This window comes from Apodemus sylvaticus, chromosome 22 (assembly GCF_947179515.1).
Source record: "Apodemus sylvaticus chromosome 22, mApoSyl1.1, whole genome shotgun sequence".
NCBI lineage: Eukaryota > Metazoa > Chordata > Mammalia > Rodentia > Muridae > Apodemus > Apodemus sylvaticus.
In genome coordinates this window covers 58,843,114-58,859,930 of record NC_067493.1, presented here as the reverse complement: position 1 = coordinate 58,859,930, position 16,817 = coordinate 58,843,114, and the positions used below count along the sequence as shown (strand labels likewise).

Genomic DNA, 16,817 nt, shown 5'->3' with positions numbered 1-16,817 from the left:
AATTCTGAGAGCATGTCCCTCGAGGCTAGTTTTGGTGAGATCCCAGCTTGTGGACCCTTGCACTCTGCACTGTTCTGATACACAGTCCTCATCACTCTCCTCCCTATTATTGGTTCTCCTTTTATTGCGGGGAGGTGTTGTATCATGAAGTTTAACATTTATATGTGTATAGTTGGGTGGCATCTGTTAGGCAACTGTCACTGCTCTCTTCAAAGCCTTTTATTTTCCATGTTATTCAGACTTGAAATTGCTCTGACCAAGTTCTTAACATTACTTAAGATTTACTGTGTCTTTTAGTTTCATAGATCTCAGTCCATAGTTGACTGGCTTTGTTTCTTTTTTCTTTTCTCTTTTTTTTTTTTTTTTTTTTTTTTTTTTGGTTTTTTTGAGACCGGGTTTCTCTGTATACCCCTGGCTGTCCTGGAACTCACTCTGTAGACCAGGCTGGCCTCGAACTCAGAAATCTGCCTGCCTCTGCCTCCCAAGTGCTGGGATTAAAGGCGTGTGCCACCACTGCCGGGCAACTGGCTTTGTGGCAGTTGGCTTTGTTTCTTTTATGTTGTTTTGTTTTTGAGACAGGGGGTTTCTCTGGGTAGCCCTGGCTATTCTAGAATTAGCTCTGTAGACCAGGCTGGCTTTAGAGATCTGCCTACCTCTGCCTTGAAAGTGCTGAATTTAAAGTCCTGTGCTGGTTTTGTTTTTAAATCAAGATGACAATATTGATGGAAGGCCTGGTAGACTAGAAGTGCTTGTTTTATGGGGATAGATGACACATGGAATGAGGGGATGCGCTAAGGTATTAACAGGTGGCCAGTTTAAAGAGGGTATGGTGTTCATTATCCTTTTTCAGGTTCTCTGGATTTGAAAGTTGGTTTTTTCTTTTTTGTTTTATGTTGGTTTTTTTTTTTTAATGTGTTTGAATGTTTTGTATGCATGTATGTATGTGTACCTGATGCCCATGGAAGTCAGAAGATGGCATCAGATCCCCTAGAACTAGAGTTACAGATAGTTGTGAGCAGTAATGTGTGTACTAGAAAACAAACTCAGGTCCTGCAAGACCCACTGAGTCATCTCTCTAGTCCCAGATTTGAAAGTTTTTAATATTGAAATTTTATGCTTGTTGACCTTTGTGGACTGAATTTGGAGAAGCTGGAAGGTACTTAGGCTCCCCAGTGTACTTCCAGGTGTGGAAGAAGAAGCTCTCAGCAGCTATAGAGGCGGGTGATGCATCAGAGGTAAAGCGCTGCAAGAACATGGAGATCCTTTATGATTCACTGCAGTTGGCTCACAAGTGCATCCTGAACTCCTTCTACGGCTATGTCATGCGCAAAGGGTATGGGCCACATGCAGTAAATGAACAGGGAAGGAATGTGCAAGATGTGACAGCAAAAAAAGCAAGAATCTGGGGGTAGGGGGAAGTTCAGTTATTGATGGAGCAAGCAGATGATGGGTATGAATGGGAATGTTCTTGCTCACAACATGTACATCATGTCTAACTCAAATCATAAATATTAGTAACAAATGCATCTACTCACTGAGTCATTTTACTAGCCCTATTTGTTGATTTTTTTTTTTAATGAGAGTGGATGTGCTAAATGCTGCTGGGTCAGAAAGAAGAGGGGACAGGGAAGAGGTCTAAGCCCAGAGAATGAGGACTGCAAGGTGAGCTGGCAGGAGGCTGAGGACAACTGTCCAGATATGCGCTTAGAGTTTCTGGAAATAGGTGAGTGAGAGTAGGATTTGGGAAGAGCTATGACAAGAATAAAGAAGATATGGGATAGAGTAGAGTGGGATTTAGGACTTTGAAACTGTGAGCTTGATGGGTGACATGTTAACCCTTTGTGAGCCACACTGTCCACCCTAAACTAGGGATAGAAATTCCCCTAGAACAAAGCCAGATTCCACCTTAGTTCTGTCCTGCTTCAAATATGTTTGACTGCTTCTATAATCTCTCCCAGGGATCTCCCCCCCTTTGATTCCCTGGGGGGAGGGAGCCTCCTGTCAGTCCTGTTCACCATAGACTGGCTGTCCTTTCCAGAGCTCGCTGGTATTCCATGGAGATGGCTGGTATCGTCTGCTTTACCGGAGCCAATATCATCACCCAAGCAAGAGAGCTGATTGAGCAGATCGGGTAAATGTGGCCCGGGATTGGCTGCAGGGCTTGCACCACAGGGGCACAGGAGGGGCAGTGATAAGAAATTGTAAAGGCTGAGAAGACAGAAATGGGTTTGATATTTTCATACTCTACATATTTAACACCTGACTTCTAAGGACTTGGGGTCATTGTCCTGTATCCATAAACTTTACTCCTTTCTTTGAAGGAGGCCTTTAGAACTGGACACAGACGGAATATGGTGCGTCCTACCCAATAGCTTTCCTGAAAATTTTGTCATCAAGACAACCAATGTGAAGAAACCCAAACTGACCATCTCCTATCCTGGTGCCATGTTGAACATCATGGTCAAGGTGAGTGGACCTGCAGCAAGCAAACATATAATTCTGACCTCTGGCCTGTCCCCAGTGTGGATATTTGGAAAAAAAAATTCAGCTCTTGATATCTTTGGCCCCCTACAAAAACCACCCATCTGTAACATTCTTTTTTTTTTTTGTTTTTTTTGTTTTTTGTTTTTTTGAGATAGGGTTTCTCTGTGTAGCCCTGGCTGTACTGGAACTCACTATGTAGACCAGGCTGGCCTCAAACTCAGAAATCTGCTTCCCAAGTGCCTCTGCCTCCCAAGTGCTGGGATTAAAGTCATGTGCCACCACTGCCCAGCAGTAACATTCTTTTACTTAATTTTTTCAGCCGTGCCAGGTGGTGGTGGCGCATGCCTTTCTTTAATCCCAGCACTTGGGAGGCAGAGACAGGAGGATTTCTGAGTTTGAGGCCAGCCTGGTCTACAGAGTGAGTTCCATGACAGCCAGGGCTACACAGAGAAACCCTGTCTCAAAAAAAATAAAATAAAATAAAAATAAAAATAAAAATAAAAAAACCAAAAAAAATTTTCCTCAGCTGTTATGGTAAGACTGTTAGATTCAGGTTGCAAAGAAAGTTACTTTCACTTTTACAGAATCATACTGCTTTTGCTTTTACTTTTATTTCAAAGCAATTATAAACTTATACAAAAATCTCCCAGGTACTAAAGATATGACTCAGTAGAGTGCCTGACGTACAAACATGGGAACCTGGGTTGGGATTCCCTAGTACCTTTGTAGAATCTGGACATGGCAGCAGTCACTTTGTCCCGGTGCTGCGTCAGGGATCCAGGAAAGGTAAATACCTGGGCCTCATCGGCCAGCAACCCTAACCAAATCGATGAGCTTCAGGTTCAATGGGAAACCCTGTTGTAAAAACCAAAGAGAGGAAGAGTTGAGGCAACCATCCAGTGTCAACCTGGCCTCTGCATGCACATATACCATGTACAAATACTGCATAAAACTGGTCTGTACCTTTCAGACTGCTTATCTAATGTTAGCATCTACCTGAAGCATACAGTCATCAAAATGAAGAAATGCATGTTGACACACCCTGTAACTGAATTACATATTATTTGGAGTCCCCAGTTTCCAGGTGCTCACAGTCCTCTTTACCCTAGATAGTGCCTTGGTCTTCGCTGGACTGAAATTTGTTTTCTGCTGTCAGTTTGGAGATCTCATTATAAGGCTATTATAGCTTTTATATCCAGCCTCTTTGTTCCCAGAATAACAACTCTGAGACTTAGTTATTTATGAATAAGTGCTTAGGCCATGGCCTTGGCTCATTCCCTGACTAGCTTGTAACTTATATAACCCTTTTATTCTAGCCTATGTCTGTCAAATGGCTAGTTACAACTTCAGTTCCATTTGTCCGTCTCCTCCAAGTCCAGGGCGAAATCTCCCACTCTTAACTCCCAGACTCTTTCTCTCTTTGCCAGTTGTCCCACCTTCTAATCCTGCTTCAGCTAATGGGCCATCAGCTTTTTATTGACAGGTGATGCTTCCACACAGATTCTCTCTACAGGCTGTTATTTGAGTCACCTTTGAGGAATATCATGGGGGTAATGCCAGATCATCACTTCCTCATCTTTAGAGACATTGGCTCCATCACCAGGTTGCCCATATCAGCCAGGTGTCTCCACAGGGAGGTTCCCCAAGTTTCTGTTCACATGCTGTTCTTCCCTTAGTAGTCACACCCAAGGACAGTCATGTCCTCAAAGGAATGAGATTCAAAGAGCATCTGAATATGTGTTAGAGCCACTACAGTGAAGTGTTAGAGCCCCCATGTTTTGAAATGTTCCTTGACCTTTGTTAAGTCCTGCTGTTTGCACTCATCAGTAGTGTCACCTGCACCCCAGCATGTCTCCTGTGTTGGAGTAGCTTCATGGCAGGTTACTGGTGTCCGTCCCGCGCCCGTCCCCCCAACCCCCCCAAGACAGGGTTTCTCTGTATAGTCCTGGCTGTCCTGGAACTCACTCTGTAGACCAGGCTGGCCTCGAACTCAGAAATCCTCCTGCCTCTGCCTCCCAAGTGCTGGGATTACAGGCGCGTGCCACCATCGCCTGGCGGCAGGTTACTGTTTATCCCATTCCTTCTTGCTCATTGGAGTCTGTAAGATATAGTGACCCTTCTCATTTATATTCCCCTGCATGTTCGTTGACTGATTCACAGCAGCGTGGATTCTCAGACATCTTTTATACTTAAGAGGATAATCCAGTATGATCCTCATGTCTTTTCTTGCTCAATTTGTTCCTAGCTGTCCGCAAGGTCATACAGTTTCCTTTTTTAGACCTTGTGTTGGAAGCATTTTCTTACTTGATATTATAAGATACTCCAGCCTTATCTTTATCTTGTATTTTCCTTGTCTAGCCCTAGAGTAAAGCATTTCTTCAAGGAGTCCCTATCCTCCACTAAAACCCCAGCAACTCTTGATGTGTTTTTGTGCCTTTTTTCCTTTCCCAGGTCACATATATGGAGACATAGGCCATGCAACCCCAGACCCTGTTAATTGCACTTGAGTCTCAGTGTGTTGCTGTCAGAACCCTCTACTAGTCTGCTACCCGTTTTGTCCATTGTGTTGTATAGTTTATTTGCTATCCACTCCCTGAGGAGGGAGGTCCTGGGTGTAAGCACATAGGAGTGAGGTTACCTTTCTTGTTATTGATTCTTAGGAAGGCTTTACCAACCACCAGTACCAGGAACTAACAGAGCCCTCGTCTCTCACCTATGTCACCCGCTCTGAGAACAGCATCTTTTTTGAAGTCGATGGACCATACCTTGCTATGATCCTTCCAGCCTCCAAGGAAGAAGGCAAGAAGCTGAAGAAGAGGTAAGAATCCCAGAGCCAGGGGCTGGAGAGATGGCTCAGTGGTTAAGAGCACCATCTGCTCTTCCAAAGGTCCTGAGTTCAAATCCCAGCAACCACATGGTGGTTCACAACCATCTGTAATGGGATTTGACGCCCTCTTCTGGTACATCTGAAGACAGCTATAGTGTACTTACATATAATAAATAAATCTTTAAAAAAAAAAAAAAGAATCCCAGAGCCTTATGTTTTTTGGAAAGAAAATGCAGTACATGGACAAAGTAAAGGCTCAGGGTGGAAAATACACCTGGAGCCAAAATGAAAACAAAGTGGGTGGGGTTTCACTTGTTTGTTGCTTGTTTTATTTACTCAGCTTGAGGGGAAATAGATGCTGATGTGCCGGCCCTCCCCTCTGGCTCTATGAGCAGTGGTCCCTCAATGCATTCCAGTTTGCTAAAGCATCACCCTAAGGGGCCGGCATTGGAGGGGTTGCTACTCACTGCCTCAAAGATAACAAGAGTGTCGTCAGGCAGTGAAGCAAGGAGTGAGAAGGGAGACAGAACACACCCAGCATCCTGAGGTTCATTTCTCTGGTGTTTACCTTGCTTTTCAGATATGCTGTATTCAATGAAGATGGTTCCTTGGCTGAACTGAAAGGTTTTGAGGTGAAACGCCGAGGGGAGTTGCAGCTGATTAAAATCTTCCAGTCCTCCGTTTTTGAGGCCTTCCTCAAGGGCAGTACACTGGAGGAGGTCTATGGCTCTGTGGCCAAAGTGGCTGACTACTGGCTAGATGTGCTCTATAGCAAGGTAAGGCTCTATCTGGGAGCTACCTCTAATTAATTATTCCCCACACAGTATGGCTTTGGCACTTACTGCTCATACGTATTTCTTGATAAGTTTATGAACAACCTATTAAGATAAAAGGTAAGGTTTTGTGTGCCTTTTTTTTTTCTTCAAATGACATTTATTTTGAGGGTAGGGGACACTGGAGTAACACAGTGTACATATGGAAGTCAGATGACAGCTTGTAGGAAAGAAACGGTCCTCTTCTTACATCATGTGGGTCCTGAAGAAAACCAGGGTTTGCATCCCAGCACCCACATGGCAGCTCATATTGTCTGTAATTTTAGTCACAAGGGATCTAATACCCTTTTTTGACCTCCATAGGCACAAGAAACACAGTAATGCGCAGACATGCATCAGACAAAATTCTTCCACACAAATGTAAATGAAAAAAATTAAAGACTCAGTTGTCAGCCTTGACAGTAGGTACCTTCACCCACTGAGCCATCTTACCATTGCCTCATCCTATACACACTTTAGTGCTAGGGCTGTGCGGGTGGCTTTTTTAAGGTTTTGTTTGTTTTGGTTTGGGTTTTTGTTTTTAAAGATTTATTTATTTATTTTATGTATATGAGTACACCATTGCTCCCTTCAGACACACCAGGAGAGGGCATCAGACCTCATTACAGATGGTTGTAAGTCACCATGTGGTTGCTGGGAATTGAACGCAGGACCTATGGAAGACCAGTCAGTGCTCTTAACCGCTGAGCCATCTCTCATTTATTTATTTATTTATTTATTTATTTATTTATTTAATTTTTTTGACATTACTCTGCCCTTTGGAAATCCAAAGCCTGCCTTCAGCTTTCCAGGGAAGAAATAGGTAAGTGGAGTCCTACAGAATCAAAGTGAATATGGCCTTCATCTTCCTGGCATCTGTTGTTTTTTTTTCTCTAGGCTGCTAATATGCCTGATTCTGAATTGTTTGAGCTGATTTCTGAGAACCGCTCCATGTCTCGGAAGCTAGAAGATTATGGGGAGCAGAAGTCTACTTCCATCAGCACAGCAAAGCGTCTGGCTGAGTTCCTGGGAGACCAGATGGTCAAAGATGCTGGACTGAGCTGTCGCTATATCATCTCCCGAAAGCCAGAGGGGTCTCCTGTCACTGAGAGGTAAAGATCTCTTTAAAGAGTTGAGCAGATGGATGGGTGCCTATAATCCCAGTACTCAAAAGGCTGAGACCAGAAGATTTTGAGTTTTAGGCTAACCTGGACAACTTAAGAGACTGTGTCCTGAGGGGGTTTTCAAGGTAACAGGTATGATGGTATACACTTGTAAGCCCAGTATTTGGGAAACTAAAACAAAGGTTTCATGAGTTCATTGTTAGTCTGGACTGTAGTGAGTTTGAGGCCATACCGGGCTGGGCTATTAGTCATTCTCTAGCTTTAAAAAAACAAAAACAAAAACTGCCTTTTCAAATCCACACCTGTAGTGGAGCCTCTAGATCCTTATAATAAGAGTTTCCATAGGAAGAATGTGGATTTGGTGGCTATTGAGACAAAGAACACTACCTGGTATTTTACTGAATGCCTGCACTTGGGAGGTAGAGGCAGATGGAACTCTGAATTCAAGACCAGCTAGTACTACAGATGTGACCCTGACTCAGAAAGAAAGGGAAAAACTGGCCTCTAGCTAATGCATGTCAATTCATAGGAAGGCCTTGTGGGACCCCGGAAAGGGAATGGTAAGTCTGGAGAACTTTGGTTTAAAGGAAGTCAGCTTCTTTTTCATGGACATAGATATGGATATCTTGGAAGGATAGGATCTGGGCTGCTCATACAGCTTGATGGTAAGAGTGGCTCTAGTGAAGAGCCATGTGGCCTACAAGAGAAAGGTTATGCTGTCGTCTATGAGGAGATCACAGAGTTCCTCGTTATTGTCTCTCTCAGGAAATGACATTTTAGAGCATTGCAGCTTGACTGAGCTGAGTATATGAGCACCTGCTATGTTCTAAGTTTCATAATAAAAAACATTTTGTGGCAACTGAAAGTTGCCAGCTGCTTTATTGATAATAAAACTAACTCACACCTTAGAAAAGCATTCCATCTCTGTGTATTTTACCCAGTGAATAATATTTTAGAAGTGTCTACTGCCCTCATGTAAGAACAGCTCTGAACAGTGGCTACATACAAAGCAAGCAGCTAACACAGGGCGATGTGCATTCAACTTCAGCCCTTTTTTCCCTCAGTTATGTGTACTAGTAGGGGATTTCATGATAACACATTCATACACATAACATACTGTGATCATATTAACTGCCATTGTTTTGTCCTGTCTTGTTTATTGTTATATTGCTGTAATAAGATCCTGTGACCAAGGCAACTTGTAAGAGTTTCAGAGATGGCCGGGCAGTGGTGGCGCACGCCTGTAATCCCAGCACTCAGGGAGGCGGGCAAAGGCAGGTGGATTTCTGAGTTTGAGGCCAGCCTGGTCTACAGAATGAGTTCCAGGACAGCCAGGGCTATACAGAGAAACCCTGTCTGGAATAAACAAAAAAACAAACAAAAAAAAAAGAGTTTCAGGGTTAGAGGCCATGATGGCAGAGCAAAGGGGTGGAAGCAGCAACAGCTGAGGCCTTTCTCTACATCTTAATGCCCAAGTAGGATCAGAGAGCAATAACTGGAAATAAAGGAAGTCTTTTGAAACCTCTAAGCCTGACCTCACCAAGACCACACCTCCTAATCCTTCCCAAATGCTACAACTGGGGACCAAATAGTCAAATATGAGTCTGTGGATACTATTCTCATTCAAACCACCACAGTCCCCAACTCCTGTTACTTTTCCCAAAAAACGCTCCTTTGTTCTTTAATGTCTTCTTTTTAAATCTAGGTGCTGCATGTGAGAGAAACATGAAGTGTTTCTCTTTCTGTATTATTTCTCCTAATGTAATCTTTAGTTCCATCTTCTTGTAAAGGATATAATTTTATTTTTTTCCTTATGACTTAGTAAAACAATGCGATAAAAATACACTTAATGCTATATAGTTAGCTCCATTGTGTATGTATGCCTATGCCGTATTTTCTTTTCCTTTTTTTAATTTCTTAAAAAAATTAAGATTTGTGTATTATGTGTACATTGTTCTGCCTACATGCTTACACACCAGAAGAGAGCATCAGATCTCATTATAGATGGTTATGAACCACTATGTAGTTCCTGGGAATTGAACACAGGACCTCTGGAAGAACAGCCAGCACTCTTACCCTCTGAGCTATCTCTCCGGCCCCTGCCATACTTTCTTTATCCATTCATGTATTTCTCTTCCCCCTCTTTCCCTTCTCCTTATTCTTTGTTCTGTTTTATATTTCTGAGAATGGAACCCAGATTACTTACCTAGAATAAGCATGTCCTCTACCAGTGAGACACGTCCCTATCCCCTAACATGGTAAAGTATTACTCAGTCACTGAATGTTATAAACATCATATACAAGATGTAAGTGTGTGCAGAGTCTTTATACCATGTACATTCAATAAGAGTGATAGTAGGTTTGCATTTTTATTCTGTTTGTTTTCCTAACCTAGGGCCATTCCACTTGCCATTTTTCAAGCAGAGCCTACAGTGAGGAAACATTTTCTCCGGAAATGGCTAAAGAGTTCATCACTTCAAGACTTTGATATTCGGACAGTGAGTGCCAATTTTTTTTTTTGGGGGGGGGGGGGCAAATGTTGGCATACATGTAGAGATTAGAAGATAACAGGAATTGGTTCTCTTCCATCAAGTGGGTGCCAGAAATCTAACTCAGGTCATGAGACAAGTATCTGTGTCTACTGAGCCATATTGCTACCTGCTAGCTATTTTTATACTATTAAAGATTTAGAAAAGTTATTATGTACCTGACCTTTCACAGGGATCACCTAAAGCAGAAAACACAGACATTTACATTAAGATTCATAAGAGTAGCAAAAATTACAGTTATGAAATCAAAATAATTTCATGGTTGGGAGTCACCACAACATAAAGAGCTGTATGAAAGGGTCACAGTGTTAGAAAGTTTGAGAAGCACTGCTTTGGGGCATCAGGAAGCCCTTAGGCTGCTCTTTGATGGAGTAAAGCTGGAGTACTACCTTAACCATCCACTATTTCTTGATCCTATAGTCTCATTAAGCTTTACATGAGCACGCCGCTTCTAGAAGATGAAGTGAAACACAAGCATTTAGTAATCTTGGCATGTAACAGTAGACGAGTGCTGCTTCTTATTTTTCATGCATGCAGATTCTGGACTGGGACTACTACATAGAACGGCTGGGGAGTGCCATCCAGAAAATCATCACGATCCCCGCAGCTCTGCAGCAGGTGAGACAAAAGCTGTGGGTACCATCCTGGACCACAAAGACCAGTAGACCCACAGAAGACTTTCTTCCTGGTGTGTGTTATCCTCACTTAGGTGAAGAACCCAGTTCCACGTGTCAAACATCCAGACTGGCTGCACAAAAAACTACTAGAGAAGAATGACATCTACAAGCAGAAGAAAATCAGTGAGCTCTTTGTGCTAGAAGGAAAGAGACAGGTAACACACAGGACCCAGGTACCGCGTTTTGCAAGCTTCTATCCATAAATTTTATTTGTTTTGGTTTTGTGACAGGGTCTCTCTATATAGCCTTGACTATTCTAAAACTCCCTATCTAGACTAGACTGGTCTGAAACTCATAGAGATTTCTGCCCCTGTATGCACCACCCTGCTTGGCCCATAATTGCCTGATACTACCTCTAAAGAGACATTTTATCTCTAAAAGTGTGTGTACACAATGGTACCTTAATCATTAGGACCCTCCAGTGTCATTTTGTGTAATAAGAAGCATATGTGACTCATCAGATGGGTATGAAGAACTCATTTGCATGTAAATGATGAGGTATGCAAATTAGACATATTGACCTCACCTAGATCACTACTGTATGAGGACTTCAATTTCTTAACAAAACGAAGATCATTCCTGGAGACACACCAAAGACTGCGTGATGAAAGTGTGAGTGAAAAGCTGGTGGTGGTCTTCTCTCCAGATCCCTTCCTGCCCATCACAGAACACAAGTTCTGTTTTCGGTACCCCTATCAGGTGGCTTACACCTGCCTGAAACTCTAGCTCCAGGGAAACCAAGACCCTTTTCTGGCTTCTGCAGACCTCTGCATACCTATGGCATACACTTACACAGACATACACTCAAAAACAAAAAGTAATCTTTGAAAATATAAAAAAAAACAGCAAAACTAAAATTAGAGGAGGAGAAATTTTTTAAAAAAGGTTTTATGTGAATGGTCAGCATATATGTGTGAGGTACTTACATGCCTAGTACCCACGGAGGCAAGAAGAGGGTGTTGGATTCCCTGAAACTGGAGTTAACAGATGGTTGTGCACCAACATGTGTGTGCTGGTAATTGGACCCAGGTCCTCTAGAAAGGCAGACAATGCTCTTAACTGCTGAGCCATCAGCCCCCCAAAAAAGTATTGGAATTTAGAAGTGTTAAAAATTAGAAGTGTACCTGTTATGACATTTCATGCCTGTAATCCTGCTTGAGAGGCTGAGATAGGATGAATATGAGTTCAAGGCCAAGTTGGAGCACAGTATGATACACTCTTTCTCTATCTCAGAATACAAGTAAAAATGAGTTATAAGCCAGAATGTTATACTCAATAACCTAAAATAGAGTGAGTCAGTATGTGAGTGTGACTGTGTGTAATGGTTTCTCAGTATAGCCCTGGATGTCCTGGAACTCACACTATAGACCAGGCTAGCTTCAAACTGAGAGGTTTACTTGCCTCTGAAGGTGCTGGGATTAAAGTTGTATGTCACCATGCCTGGCTTATTTTAATTTTTTGAGGCAAGGTCTTAAGCCAGGCTGGTCTTTAACCTTCTGTGAAGCAGATGCTGGCCTTAAGCTCCCAATCCCTTTACCCCAGTTTCCTGAGTACTAAGATTATAAGCATGTATGTGACATGCCCAGTTTAGATTTTTAAAGCTTTAGCAATATGATATTTGCAAGAGCTATACCTTTAAAAATGTATATACTAAGTAAATGTTAGCCAAAGTATGCTGATGCAAGGCCCAGAGGTAGCTCAGGCCGAAAGTATTTGTGTATTGTATATGAGGCCTTGTCTACAATCCCCAGTACACATGCATACACATATATACAGATTTTTAAAAGAAATTTCTTTAAAAACAACCAAAGTCTTGTTTGAGACAAGGTGTAGCCTTGCCTGGCCTTGAGCTCAGTATCTGCTTGCTTCTAGGATTAAAGAGGTGTGCTGTCATGCCTGGCAACAAATCTTAATCCTCCTGTCGTTGGCAAGACTCTTTTTTTTTTTTTAAAGATATTTTTTTGTTTTAAGATTTACTTATTTATTTATTTATTTATTTATTTATTTATTACATGCAAGTACACTATAACTGTCCTCAGACAACACCAAAAGAGGGCATCCAGTCTTGTTACAGATGATTGTGAGCCACCATATGGTTGCTGGGATTTGAACTCAGGACCTCTGGAAGAGAGTCTATGCTCTTAACCATCTCTCCAGCCCCAATAATACTCTTTTAAATTATTATTATTTTATATATTTATTTTTACTTGTATGTATATATGTGTTGGGTATATGGGAAGGTCAGAAGTATCAGTTTTCTTTCCACCATGTGGGCTCTAGGAAAATCAAACTCAGATTAGCAGATTTGGAGGTAAGCACCTAACCTACTAAGCCATCTTGTCTCTACAAGTTGTAGCCTTTACTGAAATTCAAAAAAATTATTAAATAAAGATTGACAATCATCTTGGAAAATTAAAAAAACTCAATTGTTAAATGAATACATCACAAATTAATAAGATACATAAAACTAATGTGTATAAGTATTTTGCCTGAATATATGTGTGTGTGTATGATGTACATGCCTGGCGCCACAGAGGTTAGACGAGCCATCTCCCTAGCCCCCAACTATGTTTTTAAATACCCATACTTAATGCACAAATAAAACCTTATGCTCAGTAATTAGGGACTGAAGAGATGGCTTAGTACGTCAGAGCGTTGGCTGCTTGCTCATTGGCTGCTTGTTCAGATTATATGCATCAGTGACTAACTCCCAGTCACCAATAATGCACTGGTGTTGAATTAAGGAAAGAAAGAAAAGCACTTCCCCTTAGAGTCATTTAACCAAGATCTAGTTAATATTTAAATTCTCTGCTTCATGCTCCCTGTGTCTCCATCCTCTGTCTCTCTGAATCAGTGCCAGCCTAAATTTTATCTTATGAGTTTGTTTGTTCCTGTGTCTGTTGGTCTGTATGAGTCCATGTGTAAATGGTATTAGTCTGTGTGTCCCCCTAACAAAGGGCTTCTTACTATATTGGACAGCATAAAAAGTATCACATGGGGGAAGGAATAGAGTACTTTACAGAAAACTTTCAACAGTTTTACAAGGCACTAGCTGACCCAGATAACAAACATCATTGTTTTGGTTTTTAGTGGGTGAGGGTGTCAAATGGGTTTTTTTTTTGGCTTGTTAGGGAGGTACTGTTGTGGGTTTTGTTTGTTTGTTTTGTTTTTTGTTTGTTTTGGGTTTTTTTGTTGTTGTTGTTTGTTTGTTTTTTGGTTTGATTATTCAAGACAGGGTTTCTCTGTATAGTCCTGGCTGTCCTGAGATCTACCTGCCCCTGCCTCTGCTTCTGCCTCTGACCCCTGACCCCTGCCTCATACCTAGTTTAAGATTACAGATATGCATTAGCTTAAGTTATAAAAGTTGATTACATGGGAACTTCAAGGCAAGAAAGACTGTTCCATTGTTCTCTTAAAAGCAGGTTAAACAGTTTTGAGTACACAGTAGGCTAGCAGTCTTATTTTAATTGACCTCAAGGTATATTAACTTCGGCTGTGAGGTCCAGCAAAAGTTCTAGTCCTTTAAAATGTAAGCGGTGTTGTTGTAATAATAATAATAATAATAACAATAAACATATTCTTAACTGGTTCAAGTGTGGCAGACCTGTAATTATAGCTACTGGGGAGGTTGAGGCAAGAGGATCCAAGTTCAAAGCCAATTTGGGCTATGCAAAAAAATAAAATAAAATAAATAGGAACCACTAAGATGATTCTGTCTTTGGAATCCCTCACATTTGGGTGGGTGTTCTTTCTCTAAGTGCCCCCCTTTTTTTCTCCCTTCATACTCAGGGCTAAACCTGTGTTAAAACCTCAGCTCTGACTCAAAACATACAACCTTGTAAAAAGGCTCACAGATACATACATCTTTTTGAATGAACTGACATTCTCTGATTAACAGCTGGGAAACTTAGGACGGACAGCTTCCTTAGGAGAATGAAGACATATTATCTAATTCCAGTGCTTCTAAACAAAGACAGGTACATCTCTGAAAGTTCTCAACCCGTCTGGTCTACATAGAGAGTTCCAGGCTGGCAAGAGCTACACAGTCAGACCCTTTCTCCAAAAGGGGGGGTGGGAGACCAGGCTGGAGAATGTCTCAGTTAACAGCACATACTGTTCTTGCAGAGTACCTGAATTTGGTTCGTAGTCCCTATATCAGGATGTTCACAACTGATATGCATTATTAACAATATGCATTAGCTTAAGTTATAAAAGCTAATGCATATTGTTATATGCATTATATAACTCCACCTCCAAGTGGTCTAAAATCCTCTGACCTCTAAGGGGAACTGTACTCATGTACATACACATGACTAAATCTTTTTTTTTTAAGTTATGGTAGTCTGTTAACAGCCCTTTTCAGGTGATGTACTATGAATAGAATAGAATTTACCAGATTGAGATTCTCAATTATAAGGCTGGGTTTTATCTTTCCAGATTGTGATGGCCAATGCCTCAGAAAACAGTCTGAGTCTCTGCACTCCAGACATGGAGGACATTGGACTCTCAAAGCCATACCACTCTACAGTCCCAGTTGCTACTAAGAGGAAGCGAGTCTGGGAGAGCCAAAAGGAGTCTCAGGATATTGCATTAACTGTTCCCTGGCAAGAGGTCTTAGGGCAGCCTCCCTCCCTTGGAACCACACAGGTAAGACCTCTGAGAAAGTTGCCACGGCACTGTGTCCTAGGGGTATGCTACAAAGTACACAGGGATCCTAAGGCAAATCCTTGCCCTGGAACAAGTTGGTTGCAGAAATGCCTCAGGGTTAGAGAGCATTTAAAGCTGCTGAAGCTTAGGAATAAAAAGCAGGCTGTTGGAGGAAGGTATTGATCAACGTGTGTTAGCAAGTGTTCATTTCCATCTGTCCTAGGAAGAGTGGTTGGTCTGGCTCCAGTTCCATAAGAAAAAGTGGCAGCTGCAGGCCCAACAGCGCCTAGCCCGCAGGAAGAAGCAACGCTTAGAGTCAACAGAAGATATGCCAAGGCTTGGGGCTATCAGAGAGGGACCTGCCACAGGACTGGGGAGCTTTTTGCGACGGACCGCCCGCAGCATTATGGACCTTCCATGGCAGATAATACAGGTGTGGGTCTTCATCCATGAGAGTGGCAAGATGTTGAGAGCAGGCCTTCATGGGACTGGAGGGGGTGTGTGCAATATGGGATGAAAGAAAGAAAAATGCCTCCAGCTTCCTGCCCATCACAGGGGCCCTGCATAGGAGGATGTGGCCAGGGCTGGAGGCCTGGGAGATGACCTGTTCACAGGTGTCAGTATGTTTCATGATTATGTACTACATATTCTGCATTTTCTTAGATCAGTGAGACCAGACAGGCTGGTCTGTTCCGGCTGTGGGCTATCATTGGTAATGACTTGCACTGCATCAAGCTGAGTATCCCTCGAGTATTCTATGTAAACCAGAGAGTAGCCAAAGCAGAGGATGGGCCTTCATATCGAAAGGTAAGGAGACCACTGTTATTGCTTGCCACCTCTGAGGTGTCTCCATATGATGGAGGCCACATAAAGAATTGGTCAGAAGCATGGACTTTGCATAGCTGGTGAGCAGTGTGGTCTGTCTCCATCTCCCAAGTACCTTATTGATACTAGGATCTTGTAAAGAGTTACTTGAAACTGTCTTTGAATGTTCAGGAAGGAAAACTGCTGCTCTCCATCAAGCTGATGAGCAGGAAAGAATTGGGTAGAGGTTACAAGTAGTTTATGTAAGTCCTATTGTACTTACTAGCATCATTGAGATATAAACTCATCTACCATATATAATTCAATGGCTTTTAGTAAATTCATGGCAATATGAACTATAGTCACAAATTCAGACTTCATCATCCCCAAAAGAAGCCTATACTAGTCAGCTGGAAGCCTGTCCTTCCCTGCAGCCCCAGCAGCCAACCACCATCCCACTTCCTGCCTGAGGACTTGCCTAGTCACAACATCTCAGAAATGGAGTCATAGTCTAGGTAGGTGGTTCTTTGCACTGTACCTGTCTTCAGACACACCAGAAAAGGGCATCAGATGCCATTATAGATGGTCATGAGCCACCATGTGGTTGCTGGGAATTGAACTCTGGACCTCTGGAAGAGCTGTCATTGTTCTTATCCACTGAGCCATCTCTCCAGCCCAGCTTAGAAGATTTTGAGATGTCTCTTTATGTGACATCTTAGAGCACCCCATTTGACTCAGTATGTACAGGGTAAAGCTAGTTTATGATTATTGTCTGCTCACAGGTGGACACTAGCTATATACAAGAAACACCTGGGAGAGGTACATAATTGTAGGTGGAATATGTGAGGCCTGATTCTAGCTCATTGACTTGGTGGAATCTGAACCTAGAAAGT

At 42.2% G+C, this 16,817-nt stretch overlaps 1 protein-coding gene across 3 annotated transcripts in view; it reads left to right on the top strand.

Annotated features, from left to right (window-relative positions):
* Positions 1–16,817, top strand: part of Pole (DNA polymerase epsilon, catalytic subunit) — a 53,933-nt gene that overhangs the window by 20,507 nt on the left and 16,609 nt on the right. For 2 of the 3 annotated variants that reach the window (XM_052167513.1, XM_052167515.1), the window contains exons 21-32: positions 1,185–1,333; positions 2,039–2,131; positions 2,322–2,466; positions 5,145–5,302; positions 5,892–6,087; positions 7,021–7,235; positions 9,643–9,745; positions 10,334–10,414; positions 10,506–10,646; positions 14,911–15,120; positions 15,344–15,553; positions 15,784–15,927. In XM_052167513.1, coding sequence (XP_052023473.1) covers positions 1,185–1,333; positions 2,039–2,131; positions 2,322–2,466; positions 5,145–5,302; positions 5,892–6,087; positions 7,021–7,235; positions 9,643–9,745; positions 10,334–10,414; positions 10,506–10,646; positions 14,911–15,120; positions 15,344–15,553; positions 15,784–15,927 — 1,845 coding nt within the window. The remainder of the gene's footprint in view (positions 1–1,184; positions 1,334–2,038; positions 2,132–2,321; positions 2,467–5,144; positions 5,303–5,891; positions 6,088–7,020; positions 7,236–9,642; positions 9,746–10,333; positions 10,415–10,505; positions 10,647–14,910; positions 15,121–15,343; positions 15,554–15,783; positions 15,928–16,817) is intronic. The other variant, XM_052167514.1, reaches the window with a different exon arrangement.